Here is a 27,082-nt window from a genome sequence, read left to right as displayed (position 1 = left end):
TCTTTTGTTTTCTCCTAATTATGTGAAATGCTTTTAGTTTGCTTCCTGACCCTCTTCAAGCAGTACAAAAGGGGGTGGTGATGGACGGAGCATCTGAACCAATCAAACACTCACACCCAGTCAAAAGATCTGGGTTTGATCCATCACCGTTCTTTACCCCACTCTGCCACCCAGTTCAGACATGACTATATGCAAATCAGTCTGACCCTGTGCCTCATGGGAACAGTCCAGCCCGAACTGCCAAGCCATGCCTTCCCTGGACCGGAAACAAGCTTCCGAGGACCGGTTTCTGGCATTCCAGCCGTCTTCAGCACGGCTTGCTTGAATCCAGTGGCAAAGTGAGCAAGGGACTCACGTCTGAGCATACCCTGCCACACTTATGGCGGCCAAAAGCGGTACAAAAGGGGGTGGTGATGGACGGAGCATCTGAACCAATCAAACACTCACACCCAGTCAAAAGATCTGGATTTGATCCATCACCGTTCTTTAGCCCACTCTGCCACCCCAGTTCAGACATGACTATATGCAAATCAGTCTGACCCTGTGCCTCATGGGAACAGTCCAGCCCGAACTGCCAAGCCATGCCTTCCCTGGACCGGAAACAAGCTTCCGAGGACCAGTTTCTGGCATTCCAGCCGTCTTCAGCCCGGCTTGCTTGAATCCAGTGGCAAAGTGAGCAAGGGACTCACGTCTGAGCATACCCTGCCACACTTATGGCGGCCAAAAGCGGTACAAAAGGGGGTGGTGATGGACGGAGCATCTGAACCAATCAAACACTCACACCCAGTCAAAAGATCTGGGTTTGATCCATCACCGTTCTTTAGCCCACTCTACCACCCCAGTTCAGACATGACTATATGCAAATCAGTCTGACCCTGTGCCTCATGGGAACAGTCCAGCCCAAACTGCCAAGCCATGCCTTCCCTGGACCGGAAACAAGCTTCCGAGGACCGGTTTCTGCATTCCAGCAGTCTTCAGCCCGGCTTGCTTGAATCCAGTGGCAAAGTGAGCAAGGGACTCACGTCTGAGCATACCCTGCCACACTTATGGCGGCCAAAAGCGGTACAAAAGGGGGTGGTGATGGACGGAGCATCTGAACCAATCAAACACTCACACCCAGTCAAAAGTCAACCGGTCCCAGGATGCTTGTTTCCGGTCCAGGGAAGACATGGCTTGGCAGTTCGGGCTGGGCTGTTCCCATAAGGCACAGGGTCAGACTGATTTGCATATAGCCATGTCTGAACTGGGGTGGCTGAGTGAACTAAAGAATGGTGATGGATTAAACCCAGATCAGTTGACTGGGGGTGAGTGTTTGAATTTTCCAAACGCTCCGTCCATCATCCCCTTTTGTATCGCCCTCTTCAAGCAGTGTCATGAGTGATGTAATATGTGGGGTAATTAGTAGTGCATGGCGAAGGCATGTTGTAATTAACTTAGGGCAAGAGTTATAGTTACTTGAGATACCTATAACTGGTGAATTTCAGTAGTTTTTAGTTTTTAAAACGTTTCGTTGTTACTGAACATTTCACCTAACTGTAACATTACTTTAACTGCTGTTTTTTTCAGGGAATATATATACATAGTATATTTGGTTCCCAGGCCCTGGTCCCAGCCCATGGCTTTTCAAAAAACATAAGAGCGGGAGCCCATTCTTGGTGGTGTTTTTTTTTTTTACATGAGCTCGCCGCAAATTTGCAGCAAAGTAAAAAAAACACGTTTCTGGCCACAGTCTGGGTCCTTCTGAGACCCCACCACCAGACCTAGGGGGTCAGGGTACCAATACCCTGCCCCCTTATGTTTAAAAAAAAATGTTTTTTAGGACACTTGACTGAGTTCCACGTCCTAAGATGGGTGCCACCACTTCCTGGTTGAGGAGGTGGCAGACAATTAGCTCTCAGCTTGAGATTTGTCGGGATCCGCAGAGGATCTACAGCCCCAGATATGCAAAGTTTTTAGAGCATTAATTGCTCAAAAACTACTGGATGGATTTACACCAAAACACAACAAACACTGGCAAAGCCAATAGGTTCCACCTATACAAAATCTATTGTCTTTGTAAATGTTTTTTTACATGGTGGCCAGCTTTGACCACGTCATGGTGTTTTTGATTTACTTTAAGCCATGTTCCACAGTAGCTCAACATGTAAAAAAAAATTGAAAAAGCCAATAGATATTTTAAAACGTAGAAAGTGTATTCAGTGACTGACAGCAGGTGTACAGTTACTGTGAGGGTTCTCTGCCCTCTACATTTTCTCACACACTAAAGTAAAACACATTTGTCTTTATTCTACAGCCCTTCCATATTCTTTTTTCGTGCCATTGTTGCAGAAGTAAGTAGTGATTTTAGTAGGGACCCATTCTTACACCATTTTTTATTTTTCCCCACTGACATATTGACCATGAGAAGCATCTGGTCAGCCTGCATCCTTCTAGGCTCTTGCAAGCATCTTGTGGAATCCAGTCTGGGACGGCGAGCCCCGTCCACCCATCATGTCTCGAGCTCAGACAGATATATGGAGCGGCCACTCAGGAAGTGAGAGGGTAGAGTTGGGGGAACTTCCTAGCTGGCTTTTTCTGCATTTATTTTTGAATGTGGGGGAACAGAGTGGGGGCTGGACAACCACTCAGGGGTTGCATGGTGGTGCAAGGTTTGGAGGGAAGGACAGCCTGGTATGGGTCTTTGTTTTGGAGCTGACTGGGTCAAAAGCAGCAAAGAAGCTGCAAAAAAATAACTGAGTGTTGTAAAATGAATTTGAAATTTCCCTTCACTGCTGCTTTCGATATTTCTGTAACACTTCTAAGGAGATCACCTTTCATATAATGTGACTGAGAATCAATGTGAAAGTTTACAATGGTAAAAAGAAAAAACGAGCTCCTACTCTCAAGCCTTAGGTTGAAATGGTGAAATGGTATCATTCAGGTTAGACACATTTTACAGGCATAGAACTCGGAACTCGAAAGCTGAGACCACGGACAGTTCAGTGATAAAGAGGACATGATAAAAAAAAAAAATATTACGAATCATCAAATGTTGTGGGTTCAGACCATGTTAAAAAAACAGATCAAATAAAAAAAAGAGATAAGAGAGGAATCAACCACCCTGTAATGTAAATGATTTACTGTTGTACAAAATGGAGCAACAAACTGCTGTATCCTGCTTCCATATCAAGCATGCAGTAAATTTGTGAAATGGATTCAATGGCAGGAAATAGCAGTCATATGAGCACCGCGGTTCATTGGTAAAAAAGTGTGACATTTTGGAGTGGGGGGAGGAGAAGGGGTAACAGCCAGAGAGACATGGGTTCCATCACAAATAACTTTCCTAACACTATTGAACCTTGAAATAAAGGTGCTGTCAAGATCCTAACAAAGGCTCTGAGAACAGGGAATGATGGGTTTATTTGAAGGATGGAAATCATACGCATTGAACGTTTTAAATATCTCTCTTTGACTGTTGTTAGCAGAATACATTGTAAGACTGGAATTTGAAGTGCGAGCAATGAAAGAACAGAAACATTCTGCAGCTTTTAATTCATTTTTTAAATTTACCAGCATATCAGAAAAACAAAGGGGTTGATTAAGGTCTATTGGCTTTGCTCCCGACTGATCGTCAATGTCCCCCGCCGCAGCCACACCACCCCCTACCTGAGAGACCTACACTGGCCCCCGTCAACAAGAGGATCACCTTCAAGCTCCTCACCCACGCACACAAAGCACTCCACAACGCCGGGCCAGCCTACCTTAACAGCAGACTCAGCTTCTACACCCGCCAGCTCCGCCTCGCCGCTGTCCCCTGTATCCAACGAACGGACTCCAGAGGCAGATCCTGCTCCTACCTGGCCGCCAAGACCTGGAACACCCTCCCTACTCACCTACGGCAGACCCAAGACCTACTCGCCTTCAGAAGACTCCTCAAGACCTGGCTCTTTGAGCAGTAGCGGCGCCCCCTCCCCTCAGCGCCTTGAGACCCTCACGGGTGAGTAGTGCGCTTTACAAGTACTCTGATTGATTGATTGATTGATTGATAAAGACATCCAACTGAAGAAAGAGGAATCACAGGGTGTGATTTGAGGGATTCGTCTTTTTGGAGGAGGCAGTTGATCTATCAGGAAGAGAAACAACTGTAATCTAAAGCAGAATCCAAAGATGAAGGTACACGTCAAACAGAATCACCAGGTGATCTGATCAACAATGGGAGATAGAGACCTATTATTGATTAAATCATATGTACATCAATTGCGGTGTCATTTGTATCTATTGGTTCATTTTGCAGAAAATAATTATTAATTAATCTTTAATTGTAGTTACCCTGAGGTCATAAGTAAGCAGATAAAAGTCACCATTGATACGAGATTTTAGCTGGAAAATCTCCACAAAGGAATACATGAAGGCCCAGTTTGGTCTAGTGTGGTGTTAAATCACCATAGTAGATAGAATAAAGCTGAGAGTAAGAGCTTACAAGTAAGCCATTCACCACCTAATAAGATAGGCATGAATAAAGACACCCGTTGTTTTCACTTGGAGCCTCCCTTTTCCTTCACCATGTGTGCAATAAAGGGTAACAGGTGCAGTTGTGCTGCTTTGGTTCAATGGTGGTTTTGTCTCCCAGTAATTGATCCATGTATTTCCTCTATATATATGCATCGGAATGAAGAGAGTGACCTGAAACAATTCTGGCCTTGGTCCCAGCAGGGCTTCGACAGGTTGGTGTTGCCACGCTACCACCATAGATACGCCCGTGCATGCACCCCTTAAATGGCCAGCAGTCCAACGTGGCTAAATGAGCGGGAAGAAGGGAACAGTCAACCACCCAGGAGGCTCCTGGTGGAGAGTGAAGTGGGAAACAGTGTACAAAGAAAGAGTATTGAGAAATGAAAATACTTTCAGATATATGCCTCATCCAGTTCTCACCAACAATCCACTAAAGGAGTAAAAAACAGAGGGGAAACGGGGAAATGAAACAAGCAAAATCACAGATTAAGCTGTGGTTTGTTAACCTCTGTTACCTGGCATAGTGATATTGTCATTATAAATTAGCAGAAAAGCCATAATATCCTTTTTTTAACATCTCTTTATTGAGTTAAGAACACAATAGCTATTATAACAGAAGCTTCCTCATCTAAAATCTTATGGCAAAAAGCAAACCTTTTAAAGTTCCTAATCTCACAGGGAAAGGGAAAGCAATCGTTCGAACAATGGGGAATTTAGGGATGGGACGGAAGAAGAAAGGGAAAAAAGGGAAGGATAGCATGAAAGAAACAAACACAGGAAGCAGGTCAAGCATCACTCTCGTAGCATGGTCATCGCCTCTAACATTCCACAAATCCTTTACATCTCTGGCCAATAAATACCATTGAAATGTAAGCTTGAAGGACGTACTTGGCTTTTTAAGGCAGGCGCGCTTTACTCACCACTAAGATTGTCAATGTTTCCTTTCACCTCAGAGCTCCAATGGGCTGCAAGACAAGCTTCTGCTTCCTCCTTCATGTTTGATGAAATAAGAGATGCGAAATCTGCCATTCCTGTAAAAAGCCATCAACAATTATTTCTGAATAAAATGACAAAGAGAAAAAATATGATCAGTCTAGTGCGGTGCTTCCCAAACATTTTAAAACTACGACCCACTTTTAAGAAGAATTAACTATTGCGATCCACCTAGCATAATGGCCATAATGTGGAAGATTTTTAAATGTAATTAAAGCATCGGGTGGCAAAGCACTCTTATTTACAGACAGAACATTTTCTATTGAAATGGCCACTAAATTTGCATAAACACACATTTATACTGATAAAACTATACTGAAAACAAATGGTGGTGTGAGGAAATTCGGTTTCAGTGAATAGTTATCATTTGTGCATCACCAAATAAAGTGTTTTGATTTGTTTTGATTGTAATAAAAACGTGCTTCCATCACACTTTAGAAGAACAAAGAATGTGCTTCATTTTTGCTTTCCCAACTGCTTAATGTGTACAGGTCATTTACAAGTGTTTACATTTTGTGGTGTGATACAAAAAAAAGAAAAACCTATACTTTCTGTTCACACTCGCAAGATTGTCACATAATTCATGTTACTTTTATTACTTTGACTGGAAAGTCAGAGGAGTTTGTAAACAACAATCACCGTATTCAGAAAATAAGCAGCAATATGTCAGAAGATATAGTCGGACATTTGGCCCCTTGCTTTGAAGCTCAGTAAGTGTGACAAGTTAAATACAGAGTTTAATGGCATCTTTAGTTATTGCTTGGACTTTCAGGACCCACTACAAATTGGCTCGCAACCGTCCCACAGTTAGGGAAACACTGGCCTAGTGTATTTATGTCCCTTTGTATGAGAGAGAGAGGGTAAAAAGAGAGAGTGAAAGAGGCTTGATATTGTGTAATTCTATCCAAGAGTCAATGGGAGATGGAATGAATGAAATTAGCTAAAGAGCTGTATAACACTGTCTGCCATCAAAAGGAAGAGTAATATAAAACACTATTAACATCAGTCTGACCATAACAGGATAAGGAACATTATAACGTGGCAGTATCTATTAAAGTCAAGGGTGACGTTACCAACACTCTCCACAGTTGTTTAGGAACTACCAAGTACAAGTGATTATGTAGTGACCCTCTCATTTGTCTCACAGAAGGTTATCAGACGCTGGTATGCAGTGAGCTCTTCACAAGGAACAGAGGGAGATAAAACACTCAAGAAGCTAGCATGTCAATGGCAGCTATTCATTCCCAAAGTAAGCGTAGTTAAAACTCAGAAGCATTTGTAATGGAATGAGGTTAGGAAAAAAGTGTTACAAAACAAGTTATTTAACTTTCCAAGATAATTGCTATCCCTGTTATTTGACTTTTCCCTTCCTAGATGAGGCGGTTGATTCAGAGTCTTCTGTTGCCAGGAACCTTTGTTTGCTGCACTACAGGAGACAGTGCTGCCCACCAACGGCCATATCCCAAACAATCAATATAGGTGTTAAAAGAACAAAACAGGAAGTTTATATTGTAAACGTGCAATATCCATGTTTTTGGGTTTCTTCGTAAAATGCTTTGTTCCCCTTTGGATTAAAGCAGCAGATTACAAAAAAGGAATGAATAGACACATTAAAAAAAGTCTTAAGAAGGCCATCATTATAATATATACTGACAGTCAATGTGCCAGAAGAAAATTGAAATTGGTAAGGGATTAAGAACTAATTTGTACCTTAAAAATACAGGTAATTAAAATGACAAATATATTGCTTTCACAGGAGCTAAATTAGCTTTAACCCTTTGCAGTTCTTTTTAAACTGCTTCATGAAAAATTGGTTTAATTGGTGCTTTTTCTATTTTCTTTCTATCCCTACTTTGTCGTGTACTGGCTTCCTTTGCATCTATGACAAATACACGGACAATATATTCGCTGATTACTATTTTCATGATGAGAATGGGAATTGGTGCCGGAGGAAAGAGAAATGTAACAGTAAGACTGAATTCACTGTGAGACACAGGAGAGACTGAAAAATAAATCAGATTCTTAATAAACCTGGTCACATGTATGAAAGACAAAAAAGGTGTTTCACTGTAAAAATGTATCATATAATGAATTCAAAGGGAGCAGAGGCCGACTATAGTAAGAAATGGGCATAATAAGTGAACAGTCACCCCCACCCGTAATTGCGTAAGGATGCTAAACAGATCTTCTATTACCTGTGCTGACATTGCTGCTGTCTTTTCTTCTGCCGCCATCAACAGGATCCAAAAATTTCACCTCAGGCTCAGATGAGAGAGAAGTAAATCCTGGAATACGTAAAACCGGCACATTTCAGACTCTAATACTGCTTTCACTGTATTCAAAATTAAGTCATTGCACCTTTTTACTGAGGATTGGAGGTGTCATTCGGTTTTCTTCGTGGTAGGGGACGGAATTTTTTTGTGTATAAAGTTTGTTTTAGTTTCTTTGTAGTGGGGGTCCATTCTAACAAAACCTGAATCTATATGAAACATATGTGAACAATTAGTCCTCAAACAGATGTTAAGCACACAGTCTAGGGGTGAAAAAGGATACTCCCTCAAGGTGAATCAAGAGTCAGATTACTCAACAACTGAGGAAAGTGAAATAGCGGAAGGGCAACATTTTACAAGAAAATATACTGCTATACTACTAAGCTTAAAATATGAGTCCTTGTTAATTACTTTGGACAGAAGAAATAGTAGCTAAGTATCTCATAATATGCAAACATTAACCTCAAATTGAAAACATTCTTGCATTCATAAAGCAACTCAGTATGAGTGAAACAAAACTACTGGTGGCGACATTCAGCACTTACATTATAAATGAGCGTTCCAAGACATAATGAAGGGCTGAACGAGCCTGAAGCCAGCGCTTCAATTCTTCAACAGTAGGATATTTGCCGTGGTTTAAGGCCATATAGAGATGTGAGGCCTTTTCCACCATGCAGCAATAGTTTCAATGCTCTTTGGTTAATATGGATGAAAGAGCTGTAATGATGGGGATGCTTTAGAGGAACGAGGAACCTCTTGCTGAAGATGGTCTTTGCTAATGACAGTGACTTCAATGGTCTTCTAAAGTTAGACCACCACTGGTGGACAAGGCTGTATTCAAAATGTAAATGTAAGAATGGGTGTTCCGGATCTCCAACAAGAGTAGGAGCCTAGAAGCTCTACTTGACCAATTTAACTGTTGCCCATAAGGCACTGAACAAAATGTAGAAGAAAGTTGGTGTGAGAGGTAACAGGCGTAGTGATCTTAACATGTTCTTCCCAAAAACACCTAATGTTGACAGATGATCAATCCCTACTGCTTCTGGCCAAACCATCTTGCTATTCACTGTTGGGTAGTGATGGGCCTTTTGAACACTATATCTTGAGGGCAGAGAAACAACTGAGTCTCGGGGGATAGGGCTCCAAAGACACTCTCACTGAGCTGGCCCGGAGTAAGGGGCCCAGAAGCGGCTTGGTGAGGGGGGCCTCATGCATCACTTCTTTCTTGTGTATCTATATAAAGTGGCTCGAACAGACGGGCTAACCAAAGAACAATAATAGATTTGCACTACAAAGTTTCGGCTTCTGCCTTTTTTTGGTTCCACAAAATTGTTTACTCAGTGGCTGCACAAAATAGGCTGCTGGATTTTCAAAAAGCATCATGAGTGAAGATTCCATTTGGAATGTGTAAGTAATGCAGTCCTGGGATCTCTTGAGATATACTGTAATCAGGTGGTATTGCCAGTCATGTTCAATCCATCTGGATGCAATAATTTTAAACAATACATCAAGAACTTTTCTCTGGAGTCCAGTAGTTCTTCCTTTAAGACATGTTCCACACATAGTTGCCACTGTGTAGTTCTAGTTAGAACTTAGTTACAATAGGAAAATCATTTTTATTGTTACTAGCTGTGGCACTGTTAGACCCGTCTGCTTCTGAGAGTCCCCTCACCACTATGATTTCTTTTGTTCCCCTGTACCTCCCAAAATCTGTCGTTTTTTATTTGTCTACCAGGACTTTTTATGTGTTGTCTCATGGGGTTAGATGTTCCTTGATGCCCAGTTGCTCACAAGGTTTGTGGCACCTATTTACAAGGCGCCTGGCCAAACCTGTGGCATTACAAACTGGGGTTGTCAACCTGTATAAATGAACCTAAAATGGTGGACACCCTTTTTCCTCATGTGAAGTGACTCCCATTGGAGCCTTCATGAACCCTGGCCTTTTGAGGTTTTGGCGCCCTTTGTTTGGCGCGCATTTCTGACAGGAATTCCTTTGTTTTCCTCAGGTACACAAAATGGCTGCTCTAGAACCCCAGTACGGTGGCTGTGAGTGTCCTAAATACCCCTCAAGAGTGCCTTGTCATTGTCACAGCCAGAGAAGGTTCTAGAACCTTCTGGCTCGTGCCAGTACCCCAGGGCACTGGCTATTTAAGGCCCAGTCCCTGGCGGCCATTTTAGAGAAGAAGGAGAAAGAGAAGAAGAAGATGATGAAGATTGTTCAGACTAGAGAAGGAGATTAAGAGATTCCAGACTGGACACCAGATTGACACCTGCCCTGTTGACCCCTGAGGTGGCTGGTAGCGCAGGCAGCAGAGCAGCAAAGGGTTGCTGGCATTGTGTCTGACTGGCGTTCCAGTCAGCTACGTGAGAAGTGATCTAGCGCCTACAGCGCCTGCCCAGCGAGTACCTCATTGCCCCCAAAAGACTGTGGCCAGATTCGTGTGCCTCCCCGCCCCCCCGGTGGTGAACTGTGATCGATTTATCGAGTCGCGAGGCGAGAGCAAGTTCACCGCGATCGTCAGCTGTGCCCCCTTCGTGACAGGTGCCTCTAGAGGGGAGCTCGGACGTCTCTGAGCCCCACCAGCGTAGAGCGCTTCCTGCGCAGATTGAAGGTGAGGTGGTGCGCCGGGGCGGGGAAAGGCCAGCCTTCGTTGGGCGGGACTAGCGTCTCTGCCACTCCCCAGTGACCCGGGAGCTGTAGCTGTGGGCGGGAACCACCCTGTATGCGGAAGTCGGAGGGAGGTCCGTGGAGCCCGAGAGCCCCGTCGCTAACGAGAGAAGTGCTGTGCCCGACTGAATCGTATTTTGATTGCAGCCCATGTGAGGTGGGCCGGTTTCTTCATAGTGAATGCAGCGTTGTGAAGGAACTGTGAACCGGCATTTACCTGCCTGTGCGCGAAGGTTGTGTGACCTCTCCGGCAGCCCGTTCGTCAGTCTAATGACTTTGAACTGGTGCCGCCTGTGCTCAAGTGGTGCTAAAGCCCGTAGGCGCGCATAGACTTCACCGGCAAAGCAGAGATCCTATCCCGGTGACCGCCGAGTGCAAATGATGTATTTACTGTGTTTCCTTGCCTTCTAGATATACGCGCATACGCCTTGAGTGATTATTAAAGAGTCCCAAACCTTATTTTGTGCTCAGAGAAGCCGTATACCTGGTCATTGAAAACAGCATAAACTGTAAGAGTTATCTTTCCCATTTGAAACGTATTGCAAATGTGATGAACCTAAAGTATTTAATTGGTGGCAGCGATACCAGAAGAAACATGTGGTTGCTTATTTAAATGAATCAGTATTTATTCTGATATTTATTCTGATATTTATTTGTGGTATTCATTCCTAAAGTTTATTCTATTGATTGATGCTATTTATTCCTGACTTATTTATTAATACTATTTATTACCGAATTGAAACCCAGAACTGTATGACAAAAAGAAATGTATATGTGCTTTCCCAGTCAACCCTATTTACAACAAAGAACTTTTATATAAAGGAATCGTATTTTTCTACAGCAGTGGTGTGGTGTCCTTCTTTTTGGTGTGATGTACAAGGAGTTATTATTGGGTCAGAGCCGGCTTAACATTACAGCCTTCACTTGCCTTGTCACTTGAGCCAAGCTACCCCCTTTGTGCTGGGCTTGCCCATCGCAGGTCCAACATAAAATTGGTGCTCAGCGGGTGGGATTGCGAGCCGTGCTTGTTTTGAACCCCATAATAATTCAGTGTGCACCACAGGTACACACCCGGAGTTTTCTCCTAGCGGCCCTCCAATTCAACGTTTTGTTTTTTTCCAAATTCTTTCCTGGAGGTGGGTGAAAGTGACCCTCAAAGTTCTTATCCTGGTCACCTACTTCGGGGTGGTGGTCCACACTTTTCACTGACAAGATGGAATTCGAAATGTCAGAGCTGGAGACCTATACTGTGGCACAGCTCAAGGATTTCTGTCAGGAGAGGGGAGTGTTTGTCAGGCGAGGGGCCAAAAGAGAGGAGCTCCGTACTAGTCTGCGAGCATGGGTGGAAGCACACACGGAGGGAACGGTGGAGGAGGAGGAATCGGACAGAGGTACTGTCATTGATAGGACTGCGGAATGTCCCCCGGGGGTGGGTGAGATGTCAATCAGCCCCAAGGCAACCTCACGGGAGGGCAGCAGTGTGTCATCGAGAGGGTTGTCAGAAACCGAGTTAGCTGACAGGAGAGAGGAAAGACTGTTAAGGTGGGAAATAGCAAAAATGGAGTTGGAAGAAAGGAGGGAGGGGAGGAGGTTGGAACATGAGTCCAAGCTGGAGATGGAAAGGAAAAGGATGGAACACGAGTTCAAGCTACGAGAACTCGAATTCCAGGCCCCTAACATCACTCCGAAGGGTGTCGAGTCAAAGGAATTTGCCAGGGAGCCCAGGCCCCATTTACCCAAGGACTTAGTCGCCAGTTATACCGCTGGAGACGACATAGCCAAGTGGCTGGCAGCCTATGAGGTCTCCTTAAGAGCCCATGGGATCCATGAGAAGCATTGGGGTGGTGGATTATACCGGTACATGCCTCCGACAGGTAGGGATGCCCTATTGGCCCTGGACCGGGAGGAACAGGTTAATTACCCCGCCATGAAGGTGGCGCTCATCAGGAAGTTTGGGTTGACCCCCGAGAAATACCGGCAAAGGTTTAGGGGCAGCCACAAGCTGAGCTCACAGAATTGGGTTGACTTCCTGGATTTTGCTAAGAAAGCCCTGGATGGGTGGGTACATGGTAATGAGGTGGAGGACTATCGAGGGTTGTACGACCTGATACTCAAGGAACTTCTACTCGAGAAATGTCTTCCCGAGCTGAGGCAACACCTGGTAGACAGCAAACTTACTTGCCCCCGTAAGCTTGCTGAGGAGGCGGACATTTGGGCAAGTACCCGAGTGTCCACGAAGGGGACGGGAGGAGATTTTCAGAAGTCCGGACAGGGCGCTCCCCAGAAGAAAGAGGGGGGAGATAACAAGAAGCAGGAGTTCTCCAAAGGCCCCCAAAATACCTTTAAGGGGAAAAGTTTCTTCTCCACTTGTAAGGCTAACCCGCAGAAGAACCCTAATCCTGGCCAGAGTCAGCAGGCAAGGGTTATCCATTGCTATGAGTGCGGTGGTATTGGACATTATAAGGGAGACGTGAAATGCCCAAAGAGACCACCCCCTCCCACTGGAGGAAAGGCCCCGGGAGTCGCTAGTGTAGCGCTCGGGGAGGAGATGCCCTTTGTTAAGGGGGGGGGAGTGGGCGGGTGTCACCTTAGTGTCCCTGGGTGATCGGGAGGTGGTTCCAAAGATCCAGGTGCCCTCAAATACTACCAAGTATGGGCAATGGGTCACCATCAATGGCCATAGAGGGGAAGCTCTGAGAGATACAGGAGCCAGTATGACTATGGTAAGGAGTCATCTGGTGTCCTCAGAGCAGGTGATTCCAGGCGTACTTCATCCAGCCGCGATGGCTGACGGCAGAATGGGCCACTATCCTGTGGCCGAGGTTCCCTTTGAGTGGGGAGGGGTTGCAGGTTCACTTCGAGTTGCCGTAAGCCCCGCCGTGCCAGTCGATTGTCTGCTAGGCAATGATATGGAGCACAATGCTTGGAAGGAGGTGGAATACCGGACTCATACTGAGATGCTGGGTACACCTGATTGGGCCTGTGTGAGTACCAGGTCTGCGGCTGCTCGGGAGGAGAAGTCGCGTGGGTTGGAGCCTGGAACAATGGCCCACCCAGCTGCTGATGAGGGAACATTTCGAGGACAGGAGGAGCCTGCCTCCATGTCCATGCCCCGTGAGACGGATAGGCCACCTGTGGAGGTGGACCCGGAGTCCGCGGAGGAGGACATAGTTCAATTGGAGGACTTGCCTATCCCCGCTGAGTGGCGAGTGGAAGGAGGACCATCCAGGGAGGAACTGAGCAAGGGACAAAGGGAATGTCCCACCCTCGAGGGTCTGAGGCAACAGGCTGAAGCCCAGGCAGCAGGTAACGAGTCTGGGAACTATCGTGTTTACTGGGAGGATGGTCTCCTCTACAGTGAACCCAGGGCGCCAGTGCACGGATTGTCACGGGCCCTGGTAGTCCCACAGTGTTACCGAGCCTTCCTATTAGAGTTGGCTCATGAGGTTCCCTTGGCAGGACACTTGGGTCAGGACAAGACCTTTGCCCGGCTTGTCCCCCACTTTTATTAGCCTCGAATGAGGGTGGCGTCCGACACATACTGTCGGTCGTGCGTGTCATGCCAAGCCAGTGGGAAAACAGGGACGAAGCTGAAGGCTCCCCTAGAACCACTTCCCGTCGTTGGCACCCCCTTTGAAAGGGTGGGCATCAACATTGCTGGGCCCCTAGATCCACTTACATCATCCGGTCACAGGTTTATCCTGGTCCTGGTGGATCACGCCACAAGGTATCCAGAGGCAATTCCTCTGAGAACCATTACTGCACCAGTCATGGCCAAGGCCCTGATGGGGATCTTTACCAGAGTGGGATTCCCCAAGGAAGTTGTGTCTGACAGGGGGACCAACTTCCTGTCAGCATATATGCGGGCCATGTGGAAGGAGTGTGGAGTGACTTATAGGTTCACCACTCCTTATCACCCACAGACCAATGGTCTTGTGGAAAGGTTCAACCAAACCTTGAAGGGTATGATCAGAAGTCTACCCGAAAGCCTGCGGAGGAAATGGGACGTCCTCCTACCCTGTTTGCTCTTTTCCTACAGGGAAGTGCCGCAAAAGGGAGTGGGCTTCAGCCCCTTCGAGCTTTTGTACGGGCACCCTGTACGTGGACCTCTCAGCCTGGTGAGGGACTCCTGGGGAAAATCTCCCCGGAAAGTTCCCCAGGATGTGGTGAGCTACATGCTGGCCTTCCGAAGCCAAATGGCTAAGTTGTGGAAGCAAGCTTCTGACAACTTGGAAGCCAGTCAGGCAGTCATGAAAGCGTGGTATGACCACAATGCTCACCCAGTGGAGTTGGAGCCTGGCCAGAAGGTGTGGGTGATGGAGCCTGGAGAGCTGAGTGCCCTCCAGGACCGTTGGACAGGCCCCTATGAGGTATTGGAGAAGAAGGGCAAGTCTACTTATCTGGTGGACGTAAAGACGCCTCGGCATCCGCATCGGGTGTTACATGCCAATCGCCTCAAGCCCCACTACGAGAGGCCCAAAGTCATGTTGGTTATGGTGACTGACGGATCGGAGGAAGAGGACACGGAGCCTCTCCCCGACCTTTTTGCGTCTCAAGAAAAGGATGGGTCAGTGGAGGGAGTGAAACTCTCGCCAACCCTGACTCCTGAGCAGCAGGAGGAATGTCGCCAGGTCTTGGGGTCAATCGCTCCTCTGTTCTCCCTTGTCCCGGGTAAGACCCACCTGTGTACCCATGACGTGGACACAGGGGACAGCCCACCTGTAAAGTCAAAGTCTTACCGGCTGTCTGACAAGGTGAAGGCCAGTATCCAAAGCGAAGTAGCTAAGATGCTGGAGCTAGGAGTCATCGAACCTTCAAGTAGCCCTTGGTCTAGCCCGGTGGTGTTAGTTCCTAAAGCTGCCCCACCTGGCACCACACCAGAATTGAGATTCTGTGTGGACTACCGAGGACTAAATTCGGTAACCAAAACGGATGCTCATCCGATCCCTCGGGCGTATGAATTGATTGACCGGTTGGGAGCTGCCCAATATCTCAGTACCATTGACCTCACTGCAGGGTACTGGCAGATTACCATGTCTAATGGAGCCAAGGAAAGGTCAGCCTTCTCCACACCTGATGGACACTACCAGTTTTGCGTGATGCCCTTTGGGCTCAAGAACGCTCCTGACACTTTTCAACGGCTGGTGAACACGATCCTCACTGGGATGGAGTCATTCTCTGCTGCTTACTTGGATGACATAGCTGTCTTCAGTAGCAGCTGGGAGGATCACTTGCAGCACTTGCAAGCCGTTCTCCAGGCCCTGGAACGGGCTGGCTTGACGATCAAGGCCAGCAAATGTCAGATTGGACAGGGGTCGGTAGTGTACTTAGGACACTTGGTGGGCCGGGGAACGGTGCAGCCCCTTCAGGCGAAGATTGAGGCAATCATGGCCTGGAAACCCCCCAAGACCCAGACTGAGGTCCGAGCCTTCCTGGGCCTCACAGGTTACTACAGATGATTCGTGAAGGGGTATGGCACTATCGTGGCACCCCTTACAGAACTCACGGCCAAAAAGCAACCCAGGAGAGTCATTTGGACGGAGGCTTGCCAGCGAGCCTTCGACACTCTGAAACAAGCATTGTGTAAAGCTCCAGTCCTGAAGGCTCCAGATTTTTCAAAAGAGTTCATTGTCCAGACAGATGCATCCGACATTGGCATTGGGGCGGTGCTATCGCAACTCAATGAAGAGGGTCTGGATCAACCCGTGGTCTTTCTGTCACGGAGACTGCTTCCCCGGGAACAGAGGTGGAGTACCATCGAGCGGGAAGCCTTTGCGGTGGTCTGGGCACTGAAGAAGCTGCAACCATATTTGTTTGGTTCACACTTCCTTGTTCAGACAGACCACCGACCCCTTCGTTGGCTCATGCAAATGAAGGGGGAAAATCCCAAACTGTTGAGGTGGTCTATCTCCCTACAGGGAATGGACTTTCGGGTGGAACACCGGCCCGGAGTTGACCATGCCAATGCAGACGGTCTCTCCAGGTATTTCCGCCTTAGTGTTGAGGACTCCCAAGGGGTTGGGTAGCTCTCCCCACTTTCAGCTGGGGGGGACGTGTGTTAGACCCGCCTGCTTCTGAGAGTCCCCTCACCACTATGATTTCTTTTGTTCCCCTGTACCTCCCAAAATTTGTCGCTTTTTATTTGTCTACCAGGACTTTTTATGTGTTGTCTCATGGGGTTAGATGTTCCTTGATGCCCAGTTGCTCACAAGGTTTGTGGCACCTATTTACAAGGCGCCTGGCCCAAACCTGTGGCATTACAAACTGGGGTTGTCAACCTGTATAAATGAACCTAAAATGGTGGACACCCTTTTTCCTCATGTGAAGTGACTCCCATTGGAGCCTTCATGAACCCTGGCCTTTTGAGGGTTTGGCGCCCTTTGTTTGGCGCGCATTTCTGACAGGAATTCCTTTGTTTTCCTCAGGTACACAAAATGGCTGCTCTAGAACCCCAGTACGGTGGCTGTGAGTGTCCTAAATACCCCTCAAGAGTGCCTTGTCATTGTCACAGCCAGAGAAGGTTCTAGAACCTTCTGGCTCGTGCCAGTACCCCAGGGCACTGGCTATATAAGGCCCAGTCCCTGGCAGCCATTTTAGAGAAGAAGGAGAAAGAGAAGAAGAAGATGATGAAGATTGTTCAGACTAGAGAAGGAGATTAAGAGATTCCAGACTTGACACCAGATTGACACCTGCCCTGTTGACCCCTGAGGTGGCTGGTAGCGCAGGCAGCAGAGCAGCAAAGGGTTGCTGGCGTTGTGTCTGACTGGCGTTCCAGTCAGCTACGTGAGAAGTGATCTAGCGCCTACAGCGCCTACCCAGCGAGTACCTCATTGCCCCCAAAAGACTGTGGCCAGATTCGTGTGCCTCCCCGCCCCCCCGGTGGTGAACTGTGATCGATTTATCGAGTCGCGAGGCGAGAGCAAGTTCGCCGCGACCACGATCGTCAGCTGTGCCCCCTTCGCGACAGGTGCCTCTAGAGGGGAGCTCGGACGTCTCCGAGCCCCACCAGCGTAGAGCGCTTCCTGCGCAGATTGAAGGTGAGGTGGTGCGCCGGGGCGGGGAAAGGCCGGCCTTCGTTGGGCGGGACTAGCGTCTCTGCCACTCCCCAGTGACCCGGGAGCTGTAGCTGTGGGCGGGAACCACCCTGTATGCGGAAGTCGGAGGGAGGTTGTGGTAAATAAATAAATAATACCTCTATTTTTGACTAGATATATAATAACAGATAGCTCAATAAATAAGAGTCAAGATTCGAGGTAGCTGGAGTTTTGCAGGTTTAATACAGCATAAAGGACAGGAACAGGACAACCTGCACGGGCAAGATCTGGGATGGCTAGCTCTACTTTTAATAACAGTACACAAGTATATATACTTAAACAAAATACATGATGTTCAATACAATAGGCGTAGCAGTGGGCAGGGCCTGTAGCAGTCGCGAAAGATAAGGCAGAAAGTAGGTGTAACAGGAGGCGTGAACAGGGCGTATACATAGACATGTGATGTAAACGTAACAGAAGATGTCATAAATGGGGCGGAAACATGGAGGGGGCTACCTAAGGAGCCGGGACCTCTGACCTAGAGGTGCGCGCAAGCTGGCAATGACGTGTTACTAGGAGAAGCTGGGGGCTATGACTTCTGCGCTAGGAGCAGAGACTGAAGTCTGGAGAGTCAGAGCGACACTATCTAGTATCTGATGTTTAGAGAACATGTTGATAGAAACCAAAAGTTATCAGGGTAAAGGCTAACAGACTCTAAGACTGGTGCATGCATAATTCTACATGTAGTGCATGTTGAGGAATATTAAATGACCATTAATACAGTATTTCTCTTATATGGAGACGTAAAGGCTAGACTGTGACGGAAACTATTGATGCGATTCAGTAGTTTAGGAATGCAGGGAAGGAGAGCTGGACTGATAACTAGAATCATAACATACTCTTGGCAGACTGGCAGGCAGAGCCAGGCCGAGCCGGGCACTGTGAGGCAGGAAGTAAGTGAAGGGTCAGGAATACAGGTGGGGGCTGTATCGCTCCTCAGCGAGGGTTCAGGAGACTGGAGCTGAATCTGAGTCCGAGCCCTTTTGAGGCCTAGAAACGGGGACTTTACAATGAAATAACGTGCACACTGAGAAACGTGGTAACGTAGCTTTACATAGGCCTGATATTCGTTGTATTCACGAAAACGGGAAACTGGCATACTAGAGATGGACACAACTGTAATTGCGTCTTTAATCGATCATGGGGAATACATATGCATATTAATCATGCACATATAACATAGCATGGGGAACACGTAGGGACACAGAACATGGCAAAATTTACTTTTCCACATTCCCTCCTTGTCACTACGTTTCCATCAGGAAACATCAATATTCATGATACCATCTATCATTTCATACAGTATCATTTGCTCGTCTCGAATTTTCTTGGAACGGGATCTAGGACGGGACTTAGGACTAGGAATACAAGAGGTAGCACAAATGCCGCAAATCGCAGGGCCACATTGTATACAGAGGCAGCAACTGAATATGATCGCTACTGCAATACCTAGAAATGACAATACTTTCCATCCCCAAGCAGAAATTATACTCCAGAGCCAACTGGACCATGTCCAGGTGCCTGGATTCTGGTGTAACTGATGGGCAATTTTATGAAGTCTGGTAATAGCTGAATAAACAGACGGCGCGTTATTAGGAATGAAAATGCAGCAACTAGATCCGATGACTCTACATGCTCCTCCTCTATCGGCCAGTATGACGTCAAGAACGAGACGATTTTGGAGCACGACAAATCTCATAGCAGATTGCTCTTCGGTTAAGTTACCTAGGGCAGAGGCAGTCTCATTCACTACTGCTTCAAGGGTTCTGGTTAACCTACGGATTAACTTACTATTCTGGATAGGTCCTATAAAGAAGAAGAATCCTTTATTGAAATCTGTATACTGTTCTAGAGCAGTTTCAGTTTGATCGACAATCGGGGACTCGATCTCCCTTCTATGTCTAATGTGTACTAGATGTGTGTTTTTGTGATAATCGGATGGGGCTAGGAAAACTGGTGGCAGTAGGAAGGCAATGTAACAGGTTCCATCCCAATCGAGGGGCAGACGAACATATGCGGTCTGACCACAAACAAAATAAGAATGACGTGAGGCTTTAAAAATAAATTTCCCACTGTCACTATACTTGACAATAGTAGTACAATCACTATGTCCTACATGTACGGAACCATTATTTCTAACACATAATTCGCCTTTGACTGGTAGTACTGAAATAGCAGGTAAGTCTGGAGTAGGGTCAGACTGAACATTCAGGACCATGAAATACGAAGAATAATTACCTAAATTATACACTTCATTTTCTAGATCTAACCCGGTTCTGTGGGGAAGACCTTGCTTGTCTGGAAAACATGTACTGTTTAGAAGGGACATATCATTTGAAGATGACGTTAACGTGGACCATGCTCCACACGAACCATTATGTGAAAACGGATAAGGAAAGAGTGGCAGAACTCCCTTCGGTGTCTGGAAAGGGGGGAGTCGACCACACACCCAACAATTAGTGGCATTGCTGGTCTGGTGTGAATAATGTAACATACGGATACATGAATTGTTGCGCATAGCAAGACGATAAGATAGTTCATGAGGAGGCAGATCACTAAATGTGTGCTCTACTGTAGCATTAGAAGACTTATTTACATGAGAAATTGAAAAACATAAATAAAATGCATAACTTGTGCAGGTAAACATCAAGCTTAAAAATAATATGAAACTCAGAAAAACGATACATCGGATTGAGTTTTGACTAACTCTCTCACTATGGGGGTCTATTTCATACATGTCAGATACCTGTCTAACCGTTTCACCTAGGGGAGGACTTAGACAATTAAACTGGCTGACTTATTTTACTAGACCGTAGCTTCTTTTTATACTCCTGTTGCGGAGTTTCCTCTAACAGGGAGGGCTTGGTATCAATGTCTTTAGCGGGACAGTCCTTAAGAATAGTGTCTTGGCAGTCTTTAGGTAAAATGCAGTCCTTGGCAAAAGTTTTAGGTTTTAGTCCGTGAAATATCTTGACGTGAGACAGATGGACCCACCCCTTCCTGCCTTCCAACTTGACGGCAGTACGGGTGGTCAGAAGGACTTGCTTCGGCTCCTTCCAGCGAGGCTCCAGCGGACTTGAACGATCGAAATTCCGGACAAGAACCAAGCTTTCTGGAACGATTTCATGCGGTTTCACCTCGGTATTGTCTGGAAATGCGGCGGCAACCTGTGAACGACAAGAGTGGAGGGCAGACATCAAGGAAGCTAGGTAATCTGTCAGCATATTACTGGAAACATCTGTAATACTTCGGGGTCTAGGTGTACCCCACATATTAGGGGGGCGGCCGAATACGACCTCGTACGGGGACAGACCTGATCTGGAATGTGCGACCATGCGCATATAGAATAGGGCGACTGGCAGAGCTACTAGCCAGTCCACACCTTTCTCTTTACATATTTTGGCGATGCGGATTTTTAGGGTCTGATTATGTCTCTCTACGAGACCTGCTGCTTCAGGATGGCGTACACAATGAAACTTCTACTGGTACCCTAACAAAAGGGAAACGTGCTTCATGAGTTCAGATGAGAATGGCTGGCCGTTATCAGAATACACGACCCTAGGGAGTCCATAGCGGGGGAAGAATTCACGAACCAGCTGCTTGGCAGTGGTCGCGGCTGTATAATCTGGGACTGGATATGCTTCTGTCCACCTGGACAAAGCGCATACAACTACAAGGACATATTTGAAACCTCGACATCGCTCCATCTGAATATAATCCATCTGGAGGACTTCAAAAGGGTGGTCAGGGGGCTGGAATCCACCTTGTTCCACCGGGACACTTTTACCTGGATTGAACTGACAACATATCATACAAGTACGGACTTTCTGCTTGGCTGCAGCTCGTAAATGCTTGTTGAACCAAATGTTCTGGACACTGTCTAACATGGCTTTTTCTCCTAAGTGTGCAGGACTATGTGCGGTATTAATAATGACTTGAACCATTGAGTCGGGGAGCAACCATGTGGCTTTTCCCTTCGTCAACCATCCTTGATCTGTCTGGACCCCTCCTTGTTCGGACCATTTCTCGATTTCTTCGGGAGTAGCATGTGACTGGATATCTATGACATCTTGCGTGGGGTCCTTAACTGTCATACAAGTAGTCTGTTCTAGAGTGGATGTCGGTGTCTTGTTAACTGGTATGTCTGGAGTCTGAGCTGTAAGCTTGGCTGTTCGATCTGCTAGATCATTACCTTGAGAAATAATGTCAGTAACCTTAGTATGTGCTTTGCATTTCATGATAGCGATAGCTGTCGGTAAATGTATTGCATCTAACAGAGCCTGAATGAGGAGACCATGCTGAATCTTGGTTCCATGAGAAGTCATGAAACCTCTCTCCTGCCAGAGCACTCCGAAGTCGTGTACAACTCCGAATGCGTAGCGTGAATCTGTGTAAATATTAACTTTCAGGTTCTTGGCGTGTATGCAGGCTTGAGTCAGAGCAACTAGCTCTGCTGCTTGGGCATACAGGGTGTCAATACGGTGTGTTTCAATAACTTTAGTGTCAGTAGTCACTGCATACGCGGCTACTAATTCTCCTGTACTTGTTCTCATACATGAACCATCCACATAAAGTGTCAGGTCGGGATCTGATAATGGAACATCTGTCAGGTCTTGTCTTGGTTTAGTCATGGTGTTAACTACTTCCACACAGTCATGTGTGGCAGGATTTGAAGTAACTGACGGTAACAGTGTAGCAGGATTTAGAACGTTGCAGCGTCTGATTTCTATGTGTGGCTGGAACAGTGTCAATTCATAACCTGTTAAACGTGCAATTGTCAAGTGCTGAGTCTGTGTTCGGTTTAAAAGAACTTCCACGGAGTGTGGAACTTGTACTGTCAGGGAATGTCCTAATACTATGGAATCACTTTGTCTGATAGCTAGTGCTGTGGCTGCAACTGACTTGAGACACGCAGGCAGAGCCTGGGCTACAGGATCTAGTGTGCTTGAAAAATAAGCACAGGGCTTGTATTGTCCTGCTTGATCTTGTGTGAGAACAGATAATGCTGTACCATCACGTTCTGTGACAAAAAGTGTAAAAGGCTTACTGTAGTTTGGTGTAGCTAGAACAGGTGCTTGGCATAAAGCTTTCTTTAATTCATTAAAACTAAGTGTATGTTCAGATGTCCAAGGGAGAACAGTCGATACGGCTGCCTCCTGTGTCGTTAACTGTATCAGTGGCTTGGCTAGAAATGCATACTGAGGAATCCATTGTCTGCAATAAGAAGTGAGGCCAATAAAAGCACGCACCTCCTTCTGGGTCTTGGGCTGAGGAAGACTCGCTATTAACTGGATACGGTCTGGTGTCAACTGCCTACCCCACTTGGACAGTAAGTGGCCTAAGTAGATCACTTGCTGGACACAGAATTGAAGCTTCGAAGGGGACACCTTGTGCCCCATCTCGGCTAGGAAATACAGAACTGTAAGTGATGCTCGCTCGCAAGCATGTTCAGAACGGGCTGTGATCAGTAGATCATCGACATACTGGAGCAGGGCAGTGTCAGTTGGCATGTGAATATTGTCTAGTTGTCTCTTAAGTGCTTGACTGTAGATACTAGGACTTTCTGTAAAACCTTGAGGAGCTCGTGTAAATTTATAGCTCCTTCCATTTAAACAGAATCCGAAAAGGAACTGGCTGTCTGGGTGAATGGGGACACTGAAAAATGCATTTTTAAGGTCTATGACAGTGAAAAATGTGGCTTCAGAATCAATGGCTGTCAACCGGGATGAAATATCTGGAACAACTGGGTACTGGGGAATAATAAATTTATTGAGTTCTCGAAGGTCAATCACTAATCGATATACTGGAGGTGCATTTGGATCAGTACGTTTCATGACTGGAATGATAGGAGAATTACATACATTGGAGTCAGTTTCTACAACTACTCCTTGAGCCATGAGCTCGTCAATAATTTTGGATAAGGCTGCTACAGCCTCAGGTGGCAATCTGTACTGTCTGATTCGTGGTAACACTACACCTGGCTTGAGAGTCACACGATGGGGTGTGATTTGCATAAAACCGACATCAGTTGGACCTTGCGCCCATAGATGCTGCGGAACATTGCACAATCATGGATCAAAATCTCGTAAAACATAGTGACCCTTAAAGTCACGTAAAAACAAACGTATTCCCTCTGGGGAACAACAAATAACTGCACCTAATTCTTTCAGTGTCTTAATGCCTAACAAATTTTCTGGACATGATTTTGTAAGTAACAGATCAGTAGTTCGGGACAATGGACCTACTTCTAGAGTAACTGGCTTAGAAATCTCGTTTACAATAGGCTTTCCTGAAAATCCAAGGGAAACATTTCTTGAGCCTGAGAGCGGAGCCCCTGGAACCTCGTCGTGACTTATGGTAGTCCTACTTGCCCCTGTGTCAATCAGAAACTTTCTGTCTTTCCCTAATACTTGACTGTGAACATAGGGACCCTCTTGATCTACAGGTATCTCGATGAGAGGCAAGCCTACCTCCCTCTCTAGGCTGTTTCATGAATACTGCTGGTACTCTGGATACTCGGACTGTGCATACTGGTACATCTGCTGTGTAACATGCTGTGTTGCAGCAATAGGCTGCGGTGCTGGAACTGTCTGTTGTGCATTCTGTGGCTGAGAAGTCTGTGAAACTTGTTCTTGTCTAGGCGGACGTGGTCTTTCTTTAGTCTTACCAGTGGCTATGTTGTGTTTCAGAACTGCACACTCGTTTATAAAATGACCTGGCTGTTTACAATAATTGCAGGTCCCTTTAACGGGAGCTGCAGGATGACTGGCTTGATTCGTACCCCTCTTCTGACTGTCTTGAGGAACAGATTGTGCAACTAGTACTTTCATTTTCGTGTCTTTCATACGTTTCCTTTCATGATCTTGCTCTTCCCTGATTCTATTCTGGTGGTACTGGAGCATCTGTAACATCTGGGACGGAGTACTAGCTTGCCATGTACTTTCGACTTTCAAAACTCGATTCTTAACTTGTGGACTTGAATTCTCGACTAATTTAGTAACAAAAAGATGAGGGTATGACTCACTACTCGTCTTGAGACCACTGTTTATTATAAAACATTTCTCAAATCTAGAATAAAAATCACTAGTGTCTTCGTCTTGTTTCTGTTTACAGGCTGAGATTGCATCCCAGTCTTCCTTTTTAGTGGCTAATAATCTTGGCAAAACTTGAATTAATAGCTCGGGTAATTCTTTACATTTGTCTCCTAAACCGGTACCTGGTACTCGTATCTTATCTTCAGCTTCTAGAGCTGTCCAATCGATCTTTTTCTCTCCCACCTCCCAATCTTTTTCCTTGAGTTTTTCATATATGCCCGCAGGCAACAGGACTTTTAACATTTTAATTATATCTGGATACGTGTATTCTCCCATACGGAGCATGTCTTTTAATTCTCGGTGGAACCCTGCTGGATCTTTGTCGTGACAGGGAATTAACTTCTTCATCTCTAAGAGTTCCATCTTGGTGACTGGGGTGTAAACAAATACTCGTTGCATTTCACCACCCGCTGTCCTAACTGGGCATACTTCTCGTAAAGGATTCTGTCTGTCTATGTAACACGGTTTATTTTCTGGGGGTGAGACGTGCACAAAATGCGGGTTCAGAAACGTTCTATATTTATGGCGCTGTTCTAGAATGACACTAATTAAATCGGTACCTAAACCTTTCCATCTATACTGGAGTAACTCGTTCAGGATATCATGTAACGGACCTGGATCAGAATGTTGACCCTCATACAGTGTAATGAGGTGCTGGATCATATACATACCCACCAGTCGCTGCTCGGCTGGGGGCAGTTTCAGAAACATTTGTGCCACTATTTCGTCTGGAAAAGTGGTAGAATCAGTAATCCATCGGACTGCTGATCGGGCTAGTTCTTGTTCATGCATAGTACTTAATTCACTATAACCAATTCGTGATTTCAGAATGTGATCGGTAGCTTGAAATACTTGTTCTAGAGAACCTTGCTCTGGTGCTGGATGATGAAAGACTTCCTTGTGTTCTAGGCGTAAATGTCGGTCTGGAAAGCTAGGTTTACCTACATACGCTATTCTGGCGGTATTCTCGTCCTCTACCTCTTCAGTAGGAGAGTCATTTTCTTTTTCGCGTACTTGTGCTTCTCTGCGTTGTTCGTGTAACCTTATTATCTCTTTACGTATTTTCTTGTACATACTCTCTATACTATTGAGTGTCTTGTGCTTACCCTCGGCTATATTATCACTCCACTTTGTCAGAACTTTCATTTCGACCGGATCTTTAGTCGGGGAATCTTGTTCCCGTATTAAACAATTGATCAGAAACTTTAATAGCATGAACTGGATCTCAGATTTTCTGTGAGACATGACTTCACCAATACTTTCTGGATCTTGTCCAGTACGAATGAAACGATACATTCTGTCTAGATCTTCTTTCATATTTGGTAGGGTGACCAAATACTCGGACACCTGCCTTATACGTACGGAATATATAACCATACTATCTTCGCCTGGGACTGGATCATAACAGCATTCAGTAAGAACTCGCCTGATTTCGGCAATGGACTGATATTTGGGCGTACGCTGTAACGCACGTTCATGTAACTCGACTGCTCCTAGACGTCTATTTGGCGGCGGGGTATGAGGAGGACCTCCTCCTGCGGCCCCTATACTGGAATCTTCAACTGATACTCTTCGTGCTGGCAAGGTGACTGACGTGGCGGGAATTTGTACTACGGGCTGGACCGGGGGTACCGTAGCAGGTACTGCAACAGGTGCCCCGGTAACTGGAGGACCATGATTTACAGGAGCTGGTGGAACAGGATTTGCATATTCCGGGACTGTGTCGTCCAAATAGGACGAGAGAAAAATATCAGCTGCGGTCGGTTTGTGACGTAGCTTGGTCGGAACTAAAGGTGGCGGAAAATTACTGGATGCTTCCGGGGTCGCTTTTGGCAAGCCCTCGGCAAGAAGAGGATACATACCCTTAATGAGGGCATTTCTCTGTCTGTCTGACTGTTCGGTTTTAACTCGTTCACCTATCTCGATTAGTTCCCTTTCTTGGGCTCTTTCTGAGGATTCTCTACTTAATTCTGACTTTCTGATTTCTTTTTCGGTTCTTTTATGAGATTCTTTGCGCCATAACTCGATGGCATCTTTCTGTGACTGTCTGGCTTTCTTTTTCCATAATGCTTCTTCTACTCGCATGATGCACTCGGCATCCCACGTACCTGATACGGGCCATCTATACTTCTCCTCTAATTCCTTGGTGTACTCCACCCATAAATCTAGATATAATATGGCACTTATGCCATGCTTTTGATACATAAAATGACCTGGACTGTCCCTAGGCGGGACAGGAACTGCTTCTTCTAACAGACCTTTTCTAGTTCTTAACTGACGTAGTTTGGAAAACAATGGCATGACTGGGCTGGAGTCTAGACACAATACAATACACAATGAACACAATAATGACTGATGATACACCACTTTCATACCACGACATTGAAATACGTGAATGACATTTAAAATAACAGTTCGGACAGAATACTACCTGGAATACTGAAAAACAGAATACATGAATTTCTCGAGAAC

At 46.0% G+C, this 27,082-nt stretch overlaps 1 protein-coding gene across 2 annotated transcripts in view; it reads right to left on the bottom strand.

Moving 5' to 3' along the window:
* Nucleotides 1-27,082, bottom strand: part of LOC144772249 (uncharacterized) — a 214,218-nt gene that overhangs the window by 47,637 nt on the left and 139,499 nt on the right. For both annotated transcript variants that reach the window (XM_078656465.1, XM_078656466.1), the window contains 2 exons: nucleotides 7,680-7,769; nucleotides 5,412-5,522 (listed from right to left, as the gene is read on the bottom strand). In XM_078656465.1, coding sequence (XP_078512591.1) covers nucleotides 5,412-5,522; nucleotides 7,680-7,769 — 201 coding nt within the window. The remainder of the gene's footprint in view (nucleotides 1-5,411; nucleotides 5,523-7,679; nucleotides 7,770-27,082) is intronic.

This window comes from Lissotriton helveticus, chromosome 8, assembly GCF_964261635.1.
Source record: "Lissotriton helveticus chromosome 8, aLisHel1.1, whole genome shotgun sequence".
Lineage (NCBI taxonomy): Eukaryota > Metazoa > Chordata > Amphibia > Caudata > Salamandridae > Lissotriton > Lissotriton helveticus.
The sequence above is the reverse complement of the archived record's forward strand: the minus strand, read 5'-3'. Positions and strand labels throughout refer to the sequence as shown.